The sequence below is a fragment of the Lolium perenne genome, chromosome 4 (genome assembly GCF_019359855.2).
Source record: "Lolium perenne isolate Kyuss_39 chromosome 4, Kyuss_2.0, whole genome shotgun sequence".
In the NCBI taxonomy this organism is placed as follows: Eukaryota; Viridiplantae; Streptophyta; class Magnoliopsida; order Poales; family Poaceae; genus Lolium; species Lolium perenne.
In genome coordinates this window covers 221,981,339-221,996,448 of record NC_067247.2, presented here as the reverse complement: position 1 = coordinate 221,996,448, position 15,110 = coordinate 221,981,339, and the positions used below count along the sequence as shown (strand labels likewise).

The following is a 15,110-nucleotide window of genomic DNA, read 5'->3' as shown; positions in this document are numbered from 1 at the left end:
GCCGATCTTTTACAAAACTATGCCAGAAAGGATATAAAGATTGACCGGTACAAAAGCCATGTCCATCAATCTACGCTCATTAAGGAGAGGGTTCCTTAGAGAATAAAAAGGGGAGCGAACGAAAAAGAGCTGGGCAGAAGGAAAAGAGGCTCCTAGCTAAAGTTGTCTCGCCCTGCTTCAAAACTACAGGGCGCGCGCTACGGCTTTGACCTAACGGCCTCCGTTTGCTGGAATCGGAATAGTTGAGAACAAAGTGGCGAACGGGTGCATAACGCGTGGGAATCTGCCGAACAGTTCGGGTCAAATCCTGAAGAAAGCTCAAAAGCGCTGTTTGATGAGCCTGCGTAGTATTAGGTAGTTGGTCAGGTAAAGGCTGACCAAGCCAACTCTCAGAAAAGGGTTATTTTTGTGTAAATCCCTAAGAAATAACAAAGGCCACGCACGATCTATTCTTTGCCCTGCTGCACGGCACGAAAACCCCCACCGGAGACCGGACCTCCTCTTTCCACTCTCCGGGCTCGTCTCCGTCCTCGCCACCGACGACTCTTCCCTCCTCGCATCCCTTCGGCGCGCGGCGCGGCGCGGGGTTCCAGATGGATACAGCGGCTGCCGGGAGAGCGCTGGAGCTGGCCGGCCCGCTCCGCGACCTCCTCCCGCCTGTCGACTTCTGCTGCGCCTACGGCTCCAGCCTCCTCCATGCCCGCACCGACGAGACCTCCATGGTCGATTACATTCTCGGCGTTGCCGACCCACTCCAATGGCACTCCGAGGTAGTTGCCCAAACCGGCAAGCCTTCTTCGTTTCTTTTGGCATCTCTTCTTTGTCTCAAATTGTATTGTTCCTCTTTGATTTGGATGTCGGCGCAGAACTTGGAGAGGAACCCAGAGCACTACTCTAGCTGGATGGCGCGCCGCGGGCCTGGCGCTGTACGCTTCCCATTCCCCCCAAATCATTTACACTACTTGGTTGGTTACCTGGTTAATTGGCTGGCTAATTGTGCTGCCATTCATTTGTTCTTGGTGGTCATCTGCTGGAAGCTCAGGTCACTTGGTTCGCAGATCGCGTTGGCGCTGGGGTGTACTTCAATCCGTTTGTTCAGTGGAGTGACAAGGTAGCTGAGAACTGAGATTACCTCGATGTAGTATCTTTTGTTTGATTACATCGTGGTCTATGTGCGTGTGAACTGAGTTCTGACTTTGACTCACAATTGCTGCTTTGTGCATGTAGAGGATAAAATACGGGGTGGTAGGTATCAAGGACCTGGCGATGGATGTCTTGACCTGGGACCGGTTCTACCTCAGCGGCCGACTGCAGAAACCTGTATGTATTATGCCCTCTTCTTCATTGCCGCCGTAACATGATTGAAAAGTTCGCTAAGGTTTGTTTGATTTAACATGATTGAATTATGTAGGTTCATGTTCTTGTCGACAATTGGGATATAAGAAAGGTTAACACAGTTAATCTGAAAATGGCAACTTCAGCTTCTCTGCTTCTTTTACCACAAGAGTTCACCGAGGTTTGTGTCAGCTTTGATGTTTACAATAATGAAGTATTTGGTCAATCATGTGGTATTTGTTTTGATCTCTTTTTTGGTCCCTTTGTGTGCAGTATGATCTATATGCCAAAATTTGCAGCCTATCTTATATGGGTGATTTAAGAATGTTATTTGCAGAAGACAAGGATAAGGTAATGAAAATGCAGGTTAACCATGCATATAAGCCCTCAAATTATTTGAGTTTAAAAAAGGTGATCCTGCCAATTGGGATGTCCAAAAGCCAACTCCTATATGTACTTCAAAATGTGAAAATGGCATGCATGTTATGTCTTTTGCATACTGAACCGCAAAGGAATCAATGTCCGTGTTGCGTCCTTTTGGGGCTTGTAAGTTGCAAATGTGTCTTTAGCAACACATCTGGTATGGTGCCTTTACTGTGCCATAATCACCAGTATGGCAACTATGAACTTGAGACAATGCATTACATGAATGGAACTTATATATATTTTTATTTGGTGCTCATTCAGACTGCTGTAATTCAGGTCAAGAAGATTGTAGAGGGTAGTTTCCAGCCATTTCAATTGATGTACAGACCCCTTCTGCAAGAGTATATTTCTGACGGGATACTGAAGACGTCAACTTACGGACAGCAAAAGGCTTTCAAACAGGTTTTTATTTCTTTTTACTCACGCGCACCAGCACAATAGAAAAATCATGTTGTTAATGTTGTACACCTCATTATCCTAGTACGTGCTTTGACACTTACCTATTCAAAAGATCTATACAACCTTTTCTCTTCTCCGATATTCTTTTTTCGCTTTCCTAAGCCTTATCCCTTGCTAGATTGACGAACCAGTGTGTGCATGCAGATGTGCTTATATGCCTCTTTTGAATATCTTTATAATTACCAGAGCCTTTTATTTCTTGGAGGCATCGCTATTGGACAGCCTGGAGTTCAGGTGTTGTCTTGGTGGTGGTTGTGTTGTTGCTGCTAGGGCTGGAATACCGTAGCGGGACTTTTATTTCTTAGCTTTCTTTCTCTTTTTTGGCCGTGTGCATCCGTACTACCATTAGAGTATTGCGTTGTTGCAGAGGCTGGGTGTATTTGGTATCTATCGATATTAATGTATTCCCTTTATCAAAAAAATACCTCTTTTGAATATCTTTATAATCACTAGAGCTATATTTTCACAGGATTGTGGTGTATCTGCAACAAGTGAACTGTTTTCTTCTCTCCCATGGATAATCCAAAGGAAACTGCAAGGAAGACTGACATCCAATAGCAAAGGTAGTAATGCTAGTTGCGTAGATGCATTCATATTTCTAATGTCGATTCTAGAATAAATCGTAATGGAGGTTTTTCTTCGTAGAAATGCCAACCCATGCTATTGTTGCTTCAAAAGATATGGCAGCAAGATATGTCCGCACGGTTTTGAGACGCCGCGTAATGGTTTCCAGTGCACGCCAAGCAGTATGTGGACTGCTTGCCTCCGGTGGTGCGGTTGCCGCCCGCTATATGGGGAAGAAAATGTCAAAGGCTTGGAAATCAAGAACATCTTAAGTTACCACCACCATCTGAAGTTTGACCTTTGTTTAGTTGTTAGTTGTTATGAAGGCCTGGCACTAAGTTCTACAGGATATGTATAGACTTAAAAGAAAGGGAGTTCATGCCTTAATCGAGACTACGGAAGCCTGATAGTCCATGAAAATCGCATGGAACTGCTTAGGAGAGTCAATTTTGTAGGATTGTTCTGCATTACGGCTGATGTTATTTAGACAACGTGAATACATGCAAACAATTCTCATGTGTTTTGCTCTGATGTGTTTTGCTTTATGGCGACTTTCAGGTGTCATACTTAGGGTTGCAAAGCAGCAGCCCGCATGTCCAGCATCTAGTTTCCCAGCCTCTCCATACTTCACTAGTGGAGATTGATGCTTCTAGTTCATTTTAGCACAGCAATGTTCAAATTCTAGTGCTTATGGTTCGCTCATTTTGGAAAAGCTGTGTCAACTAATTTGAAACAAAGGGAGTAATAAAAAAAATCTGCAAAATAATTTTGCATAAGAGAGGTTATTCTGAATACTAACAAATTAATGAATAATAATACAAAAACATAGTAATAATAATTGCTGACATGATACTTAATAGTTCCATGCTCACACACAATAGCTAAGTGTACGCCGATGCGAACTTTACCCAAGAGCGTGCCAGTGCCACATGGTAGCACTCCTGATAGATATCCAAATTCGTAGTAGATTAAATTATTAATATGAACTATATGGATGACATATTCGCATGTACATATTCGCATCAGCATCCAATGATCTAACTGTACAATTTCCTGAATTTAGCTAGGAGCTCCTCGAGACATCAGATGACCTCCTTCCTGCAGGCCATTTGCCGAACTTATCCAACTGCTGGACAAAACATCAGAATTCTATACCAGCCCAAACTATCCTCCGGAGCATCCATCTCAATTTGTCCATGACCTTATGCTTGCAGTCATTGAATTGCACCAATAACCCTGCTAATCCTGAAAATGGGATTTTCCAGGCCAGTTTGCATGTTAGCATGTACTATGAGACAACTGGGAACAACAAGCGGGAGTAGGGTGGGTGGCGTGTTATATATTACCCAACACGTGTCCTCAGATGGAGATAGCTAATGTTTGTTTTGACTCGCAAAGATATATGGTTGATTGAACCTATATTAGGGAAATTGGAATATCAGATCAATTAGGATGTTGGCAGTAGCTGAAACAAGTTCAGCTACTTTTGAAAAGCAAATAAAATTGACTGAGACATACCAGACTCTAATCTGGAATGTTCCTCGAGGCCATATATGGCACTTTTTTTTTGCGAATACATATATGGCACTCTTTGCATAAGCAAGAAGTCGAACATGATGTGGCGCCCCTAGATTTCCTAAAATGGACCTCAATAGTCCACTGAATTGAGAAAACAAATAACATCACAAACAACAATAAGAGTGTGAGAAAGTAATAGCATGGTTATGGACTCTATCAAGATTTGCCTTACTCTGTTCGAAGTATGACCAGAAAATCAGGTGGCAAGGATTCCATAAATGAAGATATATCATCCATTCCAAGAGAACTCAAGTCCTGCTTTAGACGCATTTTCTCTTCACCAGATATTTGTGTTCCAAGAGCTGATTTGCTGATGAACATCACAAGTTACAACAGTTACACATGAATTTTATATGTAGTTTTATCAGGAAGTAAATGATAGCACGTAAGAGCCTAGCCCATAAACTGTAACAACTGAGCTATACAATATGATTAAGTGATGGGATTCAAGTTAGATGTATCTAGTTCACTCCTGCAAGCTAAAACTTGGTTATCACTGGCGGCTCACTCAAGATCATGCAGCAAAATCTGTCAGCAACTATATTGGGCTAAAAAGGCATATCATGAGGGTTCTCATTTCTCCAGTTATTACTTATTCCTAGGGCAAGTCTTGAACTTCAGATATGTAGTACTCCCTCCGTTCCATATTAATTGTCACAGATTCAGATTTATCTATACCCAAATTGTGTCTAGATACATCCAAAACAACAACAACTAATATGGAATGGAGGGAGTAATAGTTATGGTATAGCATAAATACTAAGCTGAGTTATGGCAGGTGGAAATAAATTGCCACTGCTCTTGCCCAATGGTAAGCTATAGGGTCCTTTTCTGGTTTTCCCTCAATTGTCACCCGCTCAGGCTTTATATAATATTTTTTGTAGCTTTATCAATATAAAAAGTGAATGTTTTTGCGTTTTCTCGAGAAAAACCAATCTAGCTTTACTTGATGCATGACTGATGTACTAGACAATATGTATCAAATGCATGGATAAACCGATGAAGTACTAGGCAATCCAAACCAATGCATGCATGAACTAAGCAATATGAAACCAATGCATGGAGATGTACAAACATTATGAACCAGTGCTCATTTCAAGTTATATTTTCTGGTTTTCATAAAAAAAAACTTGATGTTTTTTGCATGCAACACCTTATTAGAAATAATTCCGAACTTATCAAGTATGGATATATATACAACCCGGAATTACCGAGTATGGATATATATACACATTGGGTGGCTTGGTAAAAGTAGTTTATTGTTATAACAATGTCCATGTTAACATTGAAAATAAGTTCTCTAATGTTCTTTGACACATGATATGAGAAGTCCACAGAACATCACGATATATGAGCATTATCGTCCAAGTGAAAAAAAAAGGTTTACCTATCCATAGTCCTTCCAGTGAATATTAAAGGAAAGTACTTCGCATATTTGCCAACACCAAACTGTTCGCCTAACTCCAGAATTTTTTGCGCATCCAACAGTACCAATGCTTTCCACAGCTTACAGTAGTCTACTCTAAACTTTGGGTCCAATTCTTTATAAATTCCATGATCTATCAACACTGTAAAAGGAATGCACCATTTAATCGATTCAAATTCTTTACAAGTTCAAGTTCACTCTGTCAGATAAGAAGATCTGAATAGGGACAAATAATTTAAATAGAGTGAATTCCACTTTTTACCCTATAATTATGCATTTGTGACACATATTACCCCATTTAGTAGAACGTTTAACAAAATATAACATTTAGGAGACCTTGAATACAGTTTAACCTTAGTTTCACATTTTGCTTGTTATTGTTAGATGGGACATGCATGATATGTCTATGTAACGGGATAAAATATGTAAATATTGGAGGGCGTCATCAAGGATTATGTCCAGAATTCTTTTATACATGTGTTCCATTCCTCGTCAATGTTTTGATATTTTTTTATCCCGGCCATCACCTGACACCTTACCCAATGAATACACATCAGAAATTTAGGGTCCAAAACTTACAAAAACGGTAATCTACGCGATTTTTCATTTGACAGGGTAATTAGTGTCACAAAAACCAAAATAGGGGGTAAAAAGTGAAATTCACTCATTTAAATATGAAATACGCCCTCTGATCCAAATTAATTGTCACAGATTTAGGTAAAAAATATTGCCTAAATCTTTCTAGGTTCACTGAACCTGCGACAACTAATTTTGGATCAGAAGTATTATTTACTTTCTAATACATATGCTTCTTAACATAATGTTTACATTACTAAACTCAGCTCGCATGACATAACGAATATAGACACGCAGAAAATATCATGTTACGAAGTAAAAGGGAACACCTAACGAAAATCTCCCTTGGCCTTGAGGAGAAACCAATATGTTTCCAGGATGAGGATCACCATGAACAAAACCATGTACAAATATCATTTCGCCAAACAGTTCTATTAATGCTTTAGCTACCTGGAATGGAAATAAATGGTAAGGAAACACATACACACAAAATTACAGGTCAGTTAACAAGATTTTATATTATGTGCAATGAGGCAAATAGATGAATGTGAAGCAGGGAAATATATGAACCTGGTAGACGAACCTTTTTTTTTTAGAAAATAGTAATAAGAACCATTATTCTGCATCCTTCTGGGAATGTAACATTAGTTTTATAATTATTTTATAGTGAATCTTGTATGTCATTAATAAGTGTCAACTATACAGAGATGCAATAATACAATGGACCAAAGAACAAAAATACATACTACTTTCTAATTTGAACAAGGATCATGTAGTCGGTAAGACGTTAAACAGTAGTACCTGTTGGAACAAATCTTGTTATTAGTACTAAGTTTAGAGTTTGATCATGTTTATTTTTGTGTAATCGAGTCAAGGCCGGAAGCTGCGTTAGTCTGCACGCACAAAGCTGTGATCATGCGTGTAGACAAAGCTAATGGTCTTGTGTAGGTAAGATTAAATCTATGTAGATGCTAGCTGATAGGATAAGTAGCAGGCAGGTACGTGAGCTGTTGCTGACCGAGTTGGATATAGCTGTTAGAGGCTTCAGATGTGGACAGAGTAACCAGCAGAGAAGTGGGGCGGCGGCTGAATCGTGTGGCCGTGCCCAACGTGGTTATTCGTGGCCTTGCTACCGGCTAGTGGAGAGCAATTAACGGATCAGGCCAGTAGCGCGCGTGTGTTGTCTCCTCTATTTAAAGACTTGTAATCATCTACAGTTTGTTAAGTTGAACAAGGGAAAAGGGCACAAGTGTGCGGTGCCACAAACGGAATTGCTCCACACACGACATTTTGCATACGATTCCTATACGACACTTCCTCCGAAACGTTAATTACTGATCCGTGTTGCCCGGTTGCCCCTGCTCCAGCCCAAATCAAACCCAAACCCTGCCCACAACTCTGCATCCTCATCCTCCTCCAAAACAAGTCCGTTCCCCATCTTCTTTAAGATCCATTCTTTACCGATCTGCAAATCAGTCAGTATAAGTGTTAGATGTATATGGGATGTAGCCTATGTAGAAAAACCATGGCGGTTTGGTCCCTGTCTTTCAACGCGTGACGATTTGGTCGGCGGCTTCCCTCCTAGACTACTTCCTTCTGGATGTCTCTCTTACGTGACCGAGTTTCTTTTGTCGCATTGTCCTCTAATCTTTCTCATCCCAGTAACAACGTGCATGACCGTCTAGGAAAGCAACCATGTCCGAGAAAGCAGACCTCTAAAGGGCCACGGGAAGTGCTAGCCTTCTGCTTCGTCTTCGGCGGTGGCCCGGTCAATGATTTGGTCAGCACTCCTGGCACCGACGATATCAGCGGAACCGCGGAAGGTCGAAACTAGTTGATACCCTCTGCGGGAAGTGTTAGCCTTTCGCTTCGTCTTCGGTGGCGGCCCAACGAACGATTTGGTCCGCACTCGAGGTGGCAGCGAGGAGGTCCGTCGGCAGGTACGCTCGCCTGCCGCGGATCACGCGTGGGCACAGGTGGGACAGGCACCCGGTGGTGGCTAAGCCGCCAGCCGTCGCCCAGGAGGTGCACTCAGCCGCTGCCCGACAGGTGATGCGGCTGCGCATGGTGGTTAGGGTGGGAACGAAGGTGTTCGGTGGTGTGCACGTGCAGAAGACGAAGTGGCGGTATTGATGATGAATGCTGCGGTGCAGACGCAGAAGCGAAGACTGCCGATGCGCTCGAAACAGGGCTCGCGCCCGCTGCCAGGCGAGCCTGTGGGAGAAGCGAGCGTTCACTTGCTGCAACCGCATAGCGTTCGCCAAAACACATCTAGGGCGCAAATTTAGGTCGCATTTGTGTCTCGGCGGACAATCCGAGTACTATGCGTCAGACCGCCGGCCGGGCTGGGCTGCATATTTGAACCATCTAATCGCAAACAGGCGTTTTCACGTTTGTTTACGTCATGCCGCTGGAGATGCTCTGAGCGCCCTGCCGTTTGTGCTTCAGCGGCCACTAGAACAATTCGTCGGAGCAGTTTGTGGAGCAAAGAAAAAAGGACAAGGGGAAGTAAAGATGATGTTATCTGGAGACGATTCCATTCCCAAGTCCAGCCCAAACCCAAAGCCACGGCGCGTGTGCATGTGCCTCTCGCTCAGATCGTAGCCACATAGGGTCGGACGACTATCGTACCCAAATTATCGTATGTATAGCAGCGCTCTGCCACAAAACTCTGCGTGTTCTTCTTCTACATTGTGCATATGTGTGCTGATCCTTGGGCAACTCCATCAGTACCCAAGTGTGAAATCTACTCATAGTATTATAGTAAGAAATGTAAAGTGTAGCAAGCGAAAATGATGATACAGGAGAACTATCGAAATGGTCGGGTCACTTTTTTGTTGTTGTTTTTGTGTGTCTGACAATTGCTTCAGTCGTTGTCAAATCAATAAAATGCATGTGCCTAAAAAGTAATCACTCGGACAAATAATACATTTCATGTTAGCTATGCATCTTAAAAGAATAACCTTTGTAGGACTGATTTGCTTTCCTTAGAAAATCCAAGTCATCAACCTGTTCACAGTAGTACCAAAAAAGGTTATGTCAATCTACTCCTGCATCGTTAGTTAGCAAATTCAGATATTCCATCAATTAGAGGTAATGCTCTCCTCCATCATTTTCTCTTTTCCATATATTCAACGTAGTCCAAGGATTATTTGTGGCTAATGGACAAGATCGAACTGATTGGTAAATGCAGCCCCAAAATAGTGTGTAAAATTTGGCCAAGGCCCTACTTGGAATGGGTGTAAAATTAGTGTGGTCGTCGGTATTTAGTTCAAAGTCTGACCCCACTAATTTTACACCCATTCCAAGCAGTCCCGCAGGGAGTAATCATTTACCTTGTGGCCATAACAAAATTCCATTGTCAATATCTCCTTGGTTGTCAGTTCCTGCAATAGCTTTAATTAGTCAAAAACTGCTATACACAAACTTAAACGGTTAGCATCTTATGCAGCAGCAAGTTAAGATCTCGCTGGGCTTTGTGTCAGCAATGGACTACAGAGCGACTTGCATAAGTTCTTTATTATGTGCCTCCACAGTATAGTTGATGGAACAAATAGTAAGAATCAAAGTTGGATAGGCTTGATACCTGAAAGACGCGAGGTACTTTGACAACATTATTTTTTCTTAAGCATCTTGCTGTTCTCTCGGAATTACTAGCCTCTTTGGTAAAATCTGCAAAGCAACAACACCCGTGCTGAAATGTCTATAAGGTACAAGGTCCGAGATAAACCAAAAGTGGATTCATGTGAAAAGTATGGGGAGCTATGCGGGGAGCTGAGGAGCTTTTCACCTATCACGCATGAGTAATAGAATTAAAATGAAGCCTACAAGGAAGTTAACAAATGTAAGTCATGATATATATCATGACTGTTTTTTCCTTTTCATGTGTGTAGGCCCATTTATACATACACAAAACTTTTGTTCTTTGATTCAGTAAGATGAGTCTGTTTTTTGAAACGGGCAAAAAAGCTTTTGCCTTATATTGATATAGGAGAAGCAAACAGGTACATGGCAAGAGCCATAAAAAGAAAAAAGGCGGACCAAAACTCCGCCCAAAAAACAACTCAACTAATCAAATCCGCAAGGCTCTTGGCACCTGCCAGGATCCAATCTTTTCCTTCTTCCGTGATCTTGTGCATGACGACCGAAGGCAGCGAAGACTTGTTGTTGAAAACGCGTTCGTTCCTCTCCTTCCATATCTACCAAGTGACGAGAATAACCGCAGATCGCAACCCTTTGGGAGAAGAGGTAGTGGTCGCTGTGATGGCCTACCAATAATCAATGACCTTGGCTCTACCTTCTCCAAGGCTGCTCATAAGATCCGGGCAAGAGAGCCAGGAGGCCGCCACGGTCCAGACGCGCTTGGAGAAACGGCATTCAAAGAGGATGTGTCGAGCCGTCTCGGGGGAGCATCTACAGAGCTGGCATGTGGGGGGATGAGGCCATCCCCGTTTTGCCAGGCGGTCGGCGGTCCAAAGGCAATTTTGGACGACGAGCCACGCAAAAAAGCGGCACTTCGGAGGGGCCTAGGTCTTCCAGACAATTTTCCCAAACTGGCAAGGAAGAGCTGTGAGGAACTGGACTTTGTAAGCGGAGCTGGACGAGTAGCAACCATTAGGGGTCAAAGACCAGGTGATGGAATCCTCTGAGTCTCGATCAAGTTGGACTTCGGCGAGAAGATCCCATAGGCGAGCGTATTGTTCCAGGTGCTCAACGGAGAAGGTGTCGACCACGATATCCGAAACCCAGTTGTGATCGGCCAACGCCTCCTGGACCGTCCGATTCTTCCTTCTGGATGCCTTGAAAATCAAGGGAGCAAGGTCCTTTGGAGGGGTGCCATGGAGCCATGAAGAAGACCAAAAGGAGGCCTTGGCACCGTTGCCAATGCTGACGCGAGTGGCTGCGTTGAAGAGATCTAAATCAGCGGCATCATTGGGGGTTTCGGTGCCCACCCACGGCTTGTCCGGAGCCGTCCACTTATACCATTACCATCGAAGTCTGAGAGCCCTAGAGAATTTTTCCAGGTCCAGGATACCCAGGCCACCGAGCTCCTTTGGGCGACAGACCTTCTGCCAGTTCACCTTCCATTTCCCCCCGCTAACTGTCTCTTTGCATGCCCAGAGCATTCCATGGCTGATTTTTGCGAAGGCCTTGAGTATGCCTTTGTCAGCTTTCAGCGCCGTCAGCAGGAAGATAGGCATAGAGGATAAGTGATGAGGTCTAAGACCCCGTGTGTGGCCCGATCTTGCGGTTGACCCGAAATCCAAAGGAGGGAGAGAGGGAAAGCGCGAAGAACACGATGAACACGAAGAACACGATGAACTCACGCACGCACACCAACCCGATACAATCGATACTTACCCCGTGGCTCGATGGACCACGCCAATAGAATCAACCCGGAAGAGACACGCGGTAGAATTCCGAGCGGAGAGATTGGTGAGGGAGATGAATCTAGGAGTGGGAGAGAGAGTGGGTAGCACTAGAATCTCACACTCACAAATCCATACATCCAACAATGGTAGCCTTGATACAAAAGGGGTGAAACCCTAGGGAGACAAAGCTCAACTTCATGTCTAAGCCTAAATCTTGTCTAAAGAGCTAAGGGGGCGACCTAGGTGCTTATATAGGCATACAAGGCAGCTTGGGTCGAACAGGTAAGTGGTGGACCGACTCGGGCCGTCCCGGTCGAGTCGAACCCGTGAAATCCGGTCTGGGATCCGGTCAGACCGGGCCTGTGACCGGGTGGTCCGGTCCTGGGTCCGGTCGACCGGGCGCCAACCGGGAACTTGCGAAGTTTCCGGTCGCCTTCCGGTACGAGGCAGGGAATCCGGTTGGGCGCCCGGTTGACCGGGCCTGGGACCGGATGACCCGGTTGTGGGTCCGGTCTGACCGGGTCCTGGACCGGCCAGGCTGGGCCTCTTCCTCCCGCCTCTTCTTCCTCTTCCTTCTTCTCTTCTTTCCTTCTTCTTCTTCTCTCTTCCTTGCACCAGGGGAGTTCCTTCTCTCTTGGTCCTTGTCGATGTCGGCACCTATAGACACAATGATGATAGGCATGAGGTAGCATACCATTCAAGTTGGTGTTGAGGTCGACCATAGAGAGGAAAGAGTTCACCTTGACATATATGGCGGGGGTTTGTGTTGTTGGTCCACTTGGGGGACTCCTTGGCCGTGGTGTGGCGTCGACGATAGGCGGGGCTGCACTTGACGGTCTTGAGGTGGAGGTGTCCAAAGGCCACCCCGCATCAATAAGACCGACTTAACCAGAGCGGTGCAGCCGACACGTTTCAGGAACTTGCCTTTCCATGGGCTTAGGCGGACCACAGCCTTGTCGATGTAAGGTTGGAGGTCCACCCGTCGGAGTCTTCCCAAAGAGAGAGGCAAACCCAAGTACTTGATGGGGAAGGGGGTTGTAGTCGTAGGGAAGTTTGACAGAACCTCCTCAAGGTTTATGTCGGCGCACTGAATAGGGGCAATGGAGCTCTTCGCCACACTAGTCACAAGCCCGGTCACTTCTCCAAAGCGCTGAAGTATGCTAGCCAGGCCAGCAAAATCATGTTCAGCAGGGGCGAGGAAAATTGCTACATCATCGGCGTACAAGGAAACCCTAGGGCCCTGCAAACCCCCAGGCATGGCTGAAATGAGGCCGGCCTCGGTAGCCTTCTCCATGAGCCTCTGAAGCGGGTCAATGGCGATGTCGAAGAGCAGAGGCGATAAAGGGTCCCCCTGACGGAGACCCCGACCATGAAGGATATCTTTGCCGGGGATCCCATTACGGAGAACACGGGAGGTGGCCGTGGAGAAAAGTGTCGTCATAAGCGCCCGCCATCTCTGGGGGAAGCCAAGGCGCTGCATAAGATCTAACAAATAGTCCCATCTCACTATGTCGAAAGCCTTGGCGATGTACAGTTTAATGAGGAGGGCCGGAACTTTCCTGCGATGCAGCTGGCGGACGGTATTCCGAACATACATGAAATTGTCGTGGATAGTTTTGGACTTGATGAAGGCGCTCTGGCTGTGGGACACGATCTCATTCATTCTAGGGCTGAGACGTCGTGCCATGGATTTAGCTATGATCTTCGGGATCACATGTATGAGACTAATGGGTCTGAAATTAGTGATGTACTCAGCTCCGTCTTTCTTAGGCAAGAGAACTATATTGGCGGAGTTGAGGATATGGAAACTGGTCGCCGAGAGCTCCGAAAAAAGCATTTATGGTCTTCATAAGGTATCCCTTGACAATCTCCCAGCAAGAGTGGAAGAAAGCGATAGAGAAGCCGTCGGGGGCCGGAGCTTTGTCCGAAGGCATGTCGTCCAAAGCTTCCTTAATCTCCGCCTCAGTGAAGGGAAGACCTAAATTTTCCAGAAGGTGAGCGGTAGGGTTGAGAGCTTCCCAATTGAAGTCCAACTGCCGAGGAGGAGGCCACCCAAGGGCTCGGGAAAAATGATCAAAGATCAAGTTTCCCTTATCTTCATGCGTCATGGCCCAACCCGAGTTTTGCCTGAGCCTCATGATATGATTCTTGCGCTTTCTGGCATTGACCCGTAGGTGGAAGAACTTGGTATTAGGGTCGGAGGTAGCGGATTCTTGACGCTTGACGCTTGCGAGATCTTTCCAGAGCGGCGAGGCCTTTGACACGACGTTTTAGATTGGCGCGGAGCCAACTTTCCTCGTGAGAGAGTGGGCGAGATTCTTGGGCGATATCCAACTGAAGAATGGCATCGAGGGCCATAAGAAGAGCCCTTTACTCCAAGCTCTGAGTCCCATCGCCGTGGACTTCAGCTTGTGGTTGATGACATGGACCGGTTGAGAGTAGGAAGACGGTGTGGACCAGGCTTTTTGTACGACATCCTTAAACCCAGGCATCTTGGTCCAAAAGGACTCAAAGCGAAAAACTGGAGGCTTCCACGGACCACTCTGGTTTGAGAGAAGAAGCGGGCAATGATCTGAGAGGGAGGAGGATAAGGCGTGCAGCACGTGATGCTCAAACTTTAGTTCCCAAGCAGCGTTACAGAAGGCCCGGTCCAACCTCACAAGGGTAGGAGTTTCTCTCTCATTCCTCCAAGTGTACTTCCTGTTCTGAAGTTTCAGTTCGTTGAGCTGGCAGTTGGTGAGCGCCCTTCTAAACAGACCCATTAGCCGGAAGTCCAGGTTGTCGTTGTTCTCGTCTTCTGCCCGATATATGAGATTGAAATCCCCGATGATAAGCCACATGGAGTCGTCCGCGGGCTTGGCGGCGGTAACTTCCGTAAGGAAGGACTCCTTCTCGCCGTGGTCGGAGGGTCCATAGACCGTGGTCAGCTTGAACGAAGTACCGCAGGCTCTAGCAGAGACATTCGCCGAAATCAAGTGCGTGCCGATATGGATGTTGGAGATGTCCACATGTTCGTCATTCCAAAGCAAGAGAATGCCACCCCTGGTGCCGAGAGCCGGGCGATGCGCGAAGGAGCGAAGATGAGTCTGTGAAATGACGAATAGACAACACTATAGCTATCGTTAATAAATGCAACATCTAAGGGTGCTACAACAGTGACCTCCACAGAACAATGAAAATGATTTAAACAGATATCAGGTATAACACAGAATTACTGTGACAGGAAATGCCCAAGCACTTACCCAGCTCCATTGACATGGTTCTCTCAAATTCAAGTAATATCTTCTCAAACCTATAATCAGGAAAGATCTGCCAAAAGAAAGGCTCAAATTTTTCCTTTTACCAACAAGACACTAATAAAGTAATTCAAAGAA

General features: G+C 45.3%; 1 protein-coding gene and 1 pseudogene across 1 annotated transcript; one reads left to right on the top strand and one right to left on the bottom strand.

The window, feature by feature from the left end:
- The first annotated feature begins 419 nt into the window (after positions 1-419).
- On the top strand, positions 420-3,329 carry LOC127294970 (uncharacterized). Its single transcript, XM_051324883.2, has 9 exons — positions 420-770; positions 867-926; positions 1,043-1,111; positions 1,228-1,320; positions 1,412-1,516; positions 1,609-1,686; positions 2,038-2,163; positions 2,690-2,783; positions 2,866-3,329. Exons 1-9 carry the CDS (start codon positions 594-596, stop codon positions 3,054-3,056), a joined length of 993 nt encoding a protein of 330 aa, XP_051180843.1. The 5' UTR covers positions 420-593; the 3' UTR covers positions 3,057-3,329.
- An 801-nt stretch (positions 3,330-4,130) lies between these two features.
- LOC127294971 (uncharacterized) lies at positions 4,131-15,110 on the bottom strand (annotated as a pseudogene).

What these genes read in the sequence shown, in the direction of transcription:
- LOC127294970 (XM_051324883.2), top strand. Translation starts at nt 594, where the DNA reads ATGGATACAGCGGCTGCCGGGAGAGCGCTGGAGCTGGCCGGCCCGCTC. An exon ending in CACTCCAATGGCACTCCGAG is followed by an intron (nt 771 to 866) that starts GTAGTTGCCCAA and finishes ATGTCGGCGCAG; the next exon opens with AACTTGGAGAGGAACCCAGA. An exon ending in TTGTTCAGTGGAGTGACAAG is followed by an intron (nt 1,112 to 1,227) that starts GTAGCTGAGAAC and finishes TTGTGCATGTAG; the next exon opens with AGGATAAAATACGGGGTGGT.